Here is a 9,195-nt window from a genome sequence, read left to right as displayed (position 1 = left end):
CGTCTGAATTAGTACATAGGTTTGGTTTAATTTGGTACAGAGTTAGATAATAGTCTTATAATATATATCTGTACCAAATTTTATACAGATACGATTATCTGCTTTCGCATGAAAGAATTAATTAAATTAATTTAAAACGCATATATACTACACTTACAGCAATAACTATTTGATAGAAATCCTACTAATATCATAAATGCGAAAGTTTGTAAGGATGTGTGTGTGTTTGTTACTCTTTCACGGAAAAACTACTGAACCGATTGCAATGAAATTTGGTACGCAGACAGCTGGACAACCGGAATAACATATAGGCAACATATAGGCTTTTTATCTCGATATTCCTACGGGACGCGGCATTACGCGGGTGAAACCGCGGGGCGCAGCTAGTTTCTAATAAAAACATTACATTGAATAGGAAAAAATACAATATAAGTTTAATTATCTTGTAGCATATTACATACAACGCTATAACATACATCCATATCCAGATATATTTACAAACTTTGGCGTTTCAAATATTTGTAAAAATAGACCCATGTCCTTGGCTCAGCCAGGTTTCAAGTTTGGAAAGTCCAAATACAAGACTCAATGCTTCGAGGAAAAGTTTAAACCATTTTTGTTAATTTAAATCTTTCCATTAATAGCTATTAAACGACGCTATATAAGCTAACCATTTTCAATATAAATTACCGTATAATAATATATCTAAAGATAATAAAATGACTGGATAGATTCGCCTGCTACCATGTATCAAACGTAAAAGTGTTTATTGACGTGATTCATTTTTAGTGTTTCCACCAGTTCTCCCCGTTTCTATTATCGTAAATAAATTTTTATTAGTGACAGAATTTAACTCAATTAAATCACTACATAGTATACAACAAAGTCGCTTTTTCTGTCCCTATGTATGCTTTAATCTTTAAGACTACGCAACAGATTTTGATGGGGTTTTTTTTAATAGATAGAGTTATTCAAGAGGAAGGTTTATATGTATGATAAGATCTATTAAACTACTGTGAATTAAGGCGTGCGAAGCCGCTGGCAAAAGCTAGTTATCTATGTTAAAGGGCGCACTAATTGGGATGATTGTTTACATTTCAATCGAGTAAATAATTAAATAGTTGCGGTACCGAGGGTAAACGAATCTTTCGGTATTGGAGTACACTTGAATGCATCGCAATATAAGTCGTGAATTATTTTAATGGCGTAGATATTTCGTTGTGTTTACTCGATAACTTTTGTTTGCTTCAAAATTATTGTCATTTGATCAGATTTTAGAAATATGGCACTTACAACATTAATTTGTGCTTATTACTCCGTGACTAGTCCTGCCAATTTTATAGACGCGAGAGTTTGTAAGTATGGATTGATGTATGGATGTTTGTTTATGTCTCTTTTACACTAAAACAACTAATAATATTTTTATGAAATTTGGTACAGAGATAGATTATAGTCAGGATTAGGACACCAGGTACCATGCAAGCGACGCCGTGGATTATAGGTAGTTAGAAGTCGTATGCATGTACCTACCTGTACCAAGACTTGTCGAGGACACTGGCGCTGGCAGAAGATAATATGAGGGTCGATGCAACTGTAAACAGAAATGTATATTTATTATTCAGTACTTTTATCGTTGGGCTTCTTCTAAACGGCTGGATCGAATTTGATGGATTTGTCCTGGATGCATAATTTTTTCATTTACTTGGGCGAAGTGGAGCAAGTGCTGTCTTTAGTTATTGGGGTTATTCTTATAGTTATCTTTTCTTATAGCCAAACAGTAAGCAGACCCTTTCTGTACATTACATCTTTTTACAAAGAGTAAGATTTTGAATATGGATGTTTTACAGACTCCAACACTGGTCAGTTCTTAGCGACGAACTTCAATAACAGGCCGGAATACAGACGTTGCTGATAAGGCCCTGATAGCCTATTTGATCTTTGGACTTAAATTGTGTACATTATGCCATTTAATAAATTCGCAGAACAATGCATTGGGTTTGCGAGTGAGTGAGGTGTGAAACTGGTCATTATTATAATAGACGAAGAATGAAAAAAGAAAACGTTTATTAAACAACACAAAGCCTTACATAAATGTAATAAAATATAATACAGTACAGAAAAAAAAAATTGCTTACCTCCGGGCAAATGTATTTTCGTATTGTTCATACAAAGGAAAATATTTTTCTTATATTATTTATTTATAATATTATGTTGGCAGCACTGTAATAGACGGCAACCGGCAGCGGCGTGTCCGTGAATGTGAAATTTTGGTTGACGTGCTTCTGACGTCACGAATTCAAAATGCCATCGAAATAAGGAACGAGATATTTGATGGAACAGTATGCCAATGATTAATTCACGATGAAGATGATCACGTATTGTTAAATTTATTTGATTTTGATCGTTTTTGATCGATGACTTGTTGCCATCTTGTGGGTAGTGCAATGATTGAAATTTTTCGTCACCCGTAATGAACTGTTTAATAAATAGTTCCGAATTGTTACATTTTAACAGAGAATCGTAAATGAAAATACGTTGCATTAGGTTTCTCATATTGAGATTATGTGGCACGTAAAACTATGTTATGACCAACATACCGTTCTCCAGCAATGTCATATCTAATGATTTTATCTGTTACTGTGACAGATGGCATTGATTTTAACTGTGACGGGGCGTCCAGAGCGAACCTCATCTTTCACATATAAATTTCTAGACTTCAAACGATTGAACCACATTTTTGAAACTCTTATTGATACCGGACACTAGGACAACTTGTACTTATTATCCTGGACTAGAACCGTCAAATGCACAAATTTAATTCATGTTCGTCGCATTTTTACGTCTTTGTAATAAAACTTTAAAATGTAACAAATTTCTTTGTCACATAGTTCATTATGCTTGCTGGTAAAACAATTGAAAATGGCGGGAACTTGTATTTTTTTTTTTAATTATTCTTTATTCATAATGTTTAATGGTTTTAAACCAGCCAGTTACATTCAGGACAGCCAAAGAGGTTCGATAACTAATAATTCATTTAAAAATACGATAATACTTTTGCCTCGACCTATTATTATATTTATTTATATATTTTTTCATAAATAATTTCAATAAAGATAAAATTTTGTAAAGTTTGCTAAGTATAAATATTATCTAATCGAACTAATATTTACTAATAACCACATGCAAGCGATTTCTCTGTCTGTTTCTATGTCCCTATGCTTATCTTCAAAACTATGAAACGGATTTTAATGCCATTTTTTTTTCAAATATATGTAGTGAAAAAAAGGGGGATGAAAGAGGTTACTCCGAATTGGTGTCTGTCTGTTTTCCTATCAAATTTTTGTCAAAATTGGTCCAGCCGTTCCAGAGATTGGTCGGGACAGACAGACACACAAAATTTGTAAAAATGTTATTTAGGTGTATGTACCGTACATATTACATTTGTCCCTACTAATATTATAAATGCGAAAGTAACTCTGTCTGTCTGTTACGCTTTCACGCCTAAACAACTGAACCGATTTTGATAAAATTTGGTATGAAGATGGAGCTAAACGTGGGAAATAATAAACCATACTTTTTAATGCGAAGAAAATGCTCCTTACCATGTCGCGCGATATAAGCGAATTCTACGCGGGCGAAACCGCGGGCCAAAAGCTAGTACATGTATAAAACGGTAATTTCAATATAACAGACACTCCAACATTTCCTAAACTACTCCGAATTCAAATTAAATAAATAAAAAACTAAATAAAAAAATAAAATACTGTTTAAATTATATAAATAAAATACTAAATATATAAATAAAAATAATAATACTAGATTGAATATTCCCAATAATTTAAGTACTAGTATAGCATTTTCTTTTGTGGGTTTCTTGCACAAAAGCTGTTTTCGGACGTTCTATCAACACTCTTATATAAGTGTTACTAACCGATGCGATCTCTGATACCACTCAAGCAATTGCGTCATCATCAGTCCATATTCTTTTCCTGCAGGGACACATGGACCTAAACCATTAATCTATACTTTAATATACAAAGGTTTGCCAACTTGAAAGCGCAAATCTCAGCATCAGATAAAAGTGAATTTTGACACGGACATAGTTTAAGATCCGAGGAAAGAAAGACATGTTTTATACTGTTATTTTATATGTATTTATATAACTTTACGCGAAATTCAAAGACTGAGGCTTGACGAAACACAGTGGGGTTTTAGTCGGTAGGATTCCGACATAATTCACGACCTTTTCCCCGGGAGTCGTAGGTATCTATGCAAGATTTTCCCACTATGAAAAAAAGGGTATATGTTGCTATTTATTTGTATAATTTCTTTCATTAGTGTGTTGTGATGACCTGATAAATAAACGTTTCTTTTTTTTCTTTCATTCAAAGCAACGGGGGCAACTAGTGTACATATTAATTATAATATAGTAATTGAAATAATATAAACTATCCTATGTTTTAAGTTAGATCAAACTGCACATGGTGTGCAAATTTGATTAAAATCGGTTCAGTAGTAGTAGAGCAGTCCATCGCGAACAAACAATGTGACACATAAATTATATGTATTGAGATTATAATGTGATTTGATTTCCTGAGGAATGGGATACTGGGGGATATAGAAAGGATTGACTCGACTGATATCAACTAAAAAGAGCTAACCACCGCAAGGACTTTGGAATGAAAAAATTGCATTTAAGTCGGTTTATCCGTTTTAGAGCTACGACGCCACAGATAAAATACAAACTTTTAATACCCCAAACTTTTAATAATTATTAATACTTATTTTATTTCAATCCTATCAAAGCAATTTTATAAGCAATAGTAAATTGGGCCAGAGTCAACCAAACCTTAAAGTTTAGAAATCGGGTTTAAAGATTTTTGTTCTATCCCCTTTGTTCGGGGGCACAACTAATCCGACGGATACCGAAAACGCAAAAGTTTGTAAGAATAAATGTTTGTTACTCTTCACGCGAAAAGGGCTACTTGGATTAGTATGAAATAAACTGTATAGACTCAGGCTTTTCAAGCGAGTACAACACTAAAACAAAGTGATGTTTATAAATTCGCTTTCGTAAAATAACAAGGAAAACCCAATGCTAATTATTCATTATTCTGATAAGCCAATTGCTAGTGCATGATATTAAGATGTTATTGTACTAGCTAACTGTATCATGTTATTATTATTATTTTTTTTTTATATCACAGTCGGCAATGGAGCTGGTGGGTCGCCTGATGGTAAGCACTACCACCACCCATGAACATTTGTAGAGGCATAAGATCCATTACCTTACGCCTCTACAAATGGATGGCCGACTTTTTGGGAAGGGATTAAGAAAGGATTAGTGAGAGGAATAAAGGAAAGGACTGGGAAGGGAAGGAAAAGGATATGGGCCTTATATTATTATTTAGGGTACTAGCTATAGCTTGCGGCGATACGATAAGAAAGCTCACCCACGTCCCTACCACTCCAAATTCTAAAATGGGAATGATTTTTTACGTCATAGTCAGCAATGTAGCTGGTGGGACGCCTGGTGGTAAGCGCTACCACCGCCCATGAACATTTGGAGAGGTGTAAGGTTGATTGTAACTTTACGCCTCTACAAATGGATTGTCGACTTCAAATTGGGAAGAGAAGGGATGAAAGAATTGTCAAGAGGAATAAAGGAAAGGACTTGGGAAGGGTAAGGAATAGGATATGGGCCTCCGGCTCCCCCACTCACCGTACGAAACACAATAGCAAGCTGTTATATCACGCCGGTTTTCTGTGGGGGGTGTGGTACTTCCCCGGTGCGAGCTGGCTCAATTCGTGCCGAAGCGTGCTCGACTACCACATACAAAACGTGTCCAACGATTTCCTATCAAACGTCAATCGATTCAGAACCCATGGAGTTATCGAGTATCAAAATCACTACATATTATAAAATAAACTCCCCGGCCGCGTCTGTGTGTCTGTCTGCTCGCAATAAACTCAAAAATTACCGGATTTTGACGCGGTTTTTTTATAGATAGAGTAATTACAAAGGAAAGTATTTCGACCGAATTTAATTGCTAGCACATGGGAGGCAACAGATTTCAAATAAAAAAAAGGAATCGCAAAATCGGTTCCCGAGTAAAAAGTTATGAGTTAACAAACACAAAAAATACAGTTTAATCGATAACGTCTACCTTGTCTTGATTTCGATTTATATCTACGTTTTTTTTCTCAATATCAGCGGCTGCAATGTTAAGGGAACCAGTTCTATTATGCGTAAATGATGCATCATTTGATATTATATAAATATAATAATGATTAGCAATAACTTAACTTACCAAAACAGATAAGAAGTTGATAAGCTACCATATTGATGGCACAACCATTAATGAACCGAACACATATAGATACAATATTAATTGTTATATTAAAGTTTGTTATACATATATATATTTTTAAACTCTTTCGCTACGAATCCCCGTGTAAACGCGTGTACGCGCTCTTAAGAGCGACGCCCGGCATACACTGATTCTCCAGTACATATGAATCGTTGCTCTGATTCGACAATACGTACACACGTTTATATATATGCACACATGTAAGCGCGTGTGCATGTTGTTTTTACATAGGTAATTCCATTTTAGAAAAAAAAATTACTGACGTCTCTGATTCCAGATTGCAAAATTACCGAATGTCAACACTTTCTCAGTTTTAATATCAAATAGAAACACGCTAATCGGTTGGAAACTCGTGAATTTATCGTTTTCCTCCTTCAATTTGAACACACAGGCTAACATAAACGAAAATATTCAAACAAATAAACTTTTACGAACACACGTAAATAACGCGTGTGTATTATTTTTACAAAGTATTACAATATGCATGTGTGCTTAAAATTGTTGAATGTGTGAATACATATAGTTATTATGATTTCCCGAATCAGGAATAAAACTAAAATCGAATATGATCACACACGTAAATTACTTGTGTGTGACGTTTTTATAAAAGCCCTCGATATGCATGTGTGCTTTAAAATCGTGGCGTTTGTGTTGCGGAATTTACCAAAATAGATATGGCGTCTACCTTGATGCAACGGTTGATGCGTGAGCGAACCATGGGGTACTGGGTTCGATTCCAGGTAGAGACGAACAAAAAATAGATCAAATGGTTATCCTCCAGATGTTATTTATTTGCTAAGTTCATATGATATTTTTAAATGTAAGTCTGTAATCACTGCAATTTATTAATGACTAGCTGCGTCCCGCGGATAATTTTTTTCCATAATTTTTATGGAATTGATATATTATGAAAATTACACAATTTTAACATATATCAATTACATTTTTGATAAATGGTAGTGCTGCGTTGCTATAATTTTGCCAATGTCACATCAATGTCAAAAATATATAAGAAGCTCGAATCCGTCAAGCGCGGATATCTATAACTAAAAAGGAAACACACAATTTTACATACTGCGTGTGTATAACCAATGTGATTGCTGGCTACCATAACTGATAAAACTAAACGTTAAATACTCACAGATAATAAAATACATGCTTTTCCAATTTCCTTGGTATTCAGTTCCAAGTAAATAAGGTTTTACGTACCAGAACGTGGATATTTCAGCAAATTACGTTAAATGGCTTGAAATTTATTGCCTTTTTCTTTTATTTTCGGAAACATATTGAATAAACATTTTTTTTAAATTATGATTTGTGACAGATTTGAATTTAAAAAGGCGCCACGAAAGATATAGATCATATAAGCTACACCAAGTCTATATAACAATACTGTTTTTATTAGAAACTAGCTTACTGGCCACGGCTTACGGCACGGCACTCGCGTAGTCGCAGGAAAGATAGACCCGTCCCTGTTGGATTTCCGGGATTAAAACTTTCCTATGTCCGTCTCCTGGTTCTAAGCTACCTCTGTACAAATTTTCACCCAAATCGGTTAATCGGTTTTTGAGTTATAAATAGTGTAACTAACACCACTTTCTTTTATATATATACAGATTGTCTATTAATCGTGTGTAATTTTTATTTGAAAAATCTAGCTTATTTTGTTAGTTTTATAATTAAGCTAAAAAGCCCTCCTATGATATTTTTAAGATATTCAAGGGTACCTAAATCAATACGAAAAGATATTAGAAGATTCAAGATACACAGAGATTACAAATTAGGAATTTACGGAAGTAAAATTTATTTATTTATTTATTCATTTATTTATCACTTTATTGTGCTGGTATACAAATAAACATTAAATATAAAAACTTACAACTAGACCAGCACAGAAGGCGACTTCATCACTAAAGAGTGATCTCTTCCAGGCAACACACTGTGTAAAGAAAAATTACTTTGTTTCATCATGTAATGTGATGGAAGACTTGCTTTTAGAACTTTGTAGAGATGCAAACAGAGGCATTTATCGATAATTTAAATAGCAAAATTCTACTAGCACAGGTAACAAAATACTATGCAAGTAGTATAGTCATCTAGCGCCCCGCGGTTTCACCCGCGTAAGTCTGTCTCCAGTAGGAATATAGAGATAAAAAGTTAAAATATAAAATGTGTTATTTCAGTTGTCCAAAATTCATTGCAATCGATTCAGTAGATTTTGCGTGAAAGAGTAACAAAAATACACATACACATACATCCATCCTCACAAACATTCCCATTTATAATATTAGTAGGAGAGGATATAAGTCGGATGTTATCTATGCTATTACTAAGTCTTCTGTATCCGTCGGTTTGTCTCTTTATTTATTCATCCATCATCAGGCTGTATTTCATGATTCGTGTTTACAACTAGTCGCCTCCAGTCGCTCGGCGCCAGCCGCGCGAGCTGTACGTGTTGTTTACTCTGTCGCTTAACGTCGGGTGAAAATGTCTGATAGTGCGTGTACGACTGGACCTGGTGGCGTTGTTTACAACGAAGAATCGGGTGGCGAATTGTTTGGTTTGCATCCTATGTCCGCGGTAATGTCTTCGGACGATTCAATACATCGTAAACGTTTGAGAGATTATAGTGATGTAGACAATGATGATTTTATTGAGGTAAATAGAAAATCGAAGCGGTTAATAAAGAGACAGTCTAAAAGAAACGGAACCAATAATTATAGTCATCAGGTAATGAACGACAGCTCGATTCAATCGCAAAGTTCGGATACATTTGAGGTTACTTTACTGTCAAAAAACCAACTTCCTAAACAGATCGCTTTCG

General features: G+C 34.5%; 1 protein-coding gene across 2 annotated transcripts in view; it reads right to left on the bottom strand.

Annotated features, from left to right (window-relative positions):
* Positions 1 to 6,478, bottom strand: part of LOC119839366 (modular serine protease-like) — a 48,852-nt gene extending 42,374 nt beyond the window's left edge. The window contains exons 1-2 of one of the 2 annotated variants that reach the window (XM_038365629.1): positions 6,312 to 6,478; positions 1,531 to 1,591 (exon numbers count right to left, since the gene is read on the bottom strand). In XM_038365629.1, the coding sequence (XP_038221557.1) occupies positions 1,531 to 1,591; positions 6,312 to 6,342 (92 nt within the window). In that variant the 5' untranslated portion in view covers positions 6,343 to 6,478. The remainder of the gene's footprint in view (positions 1 to 1,530; positions 1,592 to 6,311) is intronic. The other variant, XM_038365630.1, reaches the window with a different exon arrangement.
* Positions 6,479 to 9,195: the final 2,717 nt, after the last annotated feature.

The sequence above is a fragment of the Zerene cesonia genome, unplaced genomic scaffold, assembly GCF_012273895.1.
Source record: "Zerene cesonia ecotype Mississippi unplaced genomic scaffold, Zerene_cesonia_1.1 Zces_u012, whole genome shotgun sequence".
Taxonomy (NCBI): Eukaryota; Metazoa; Arthropoda; class Insecta; order Lepidoptera; family Pieridae; genus Zerene; species Zerene cesonia.
The sequence above is the reverse complement of the archived record's forward strand: the minus strand, read 5'-3'. Positions and strand labels throughout refer to the sequence as shown.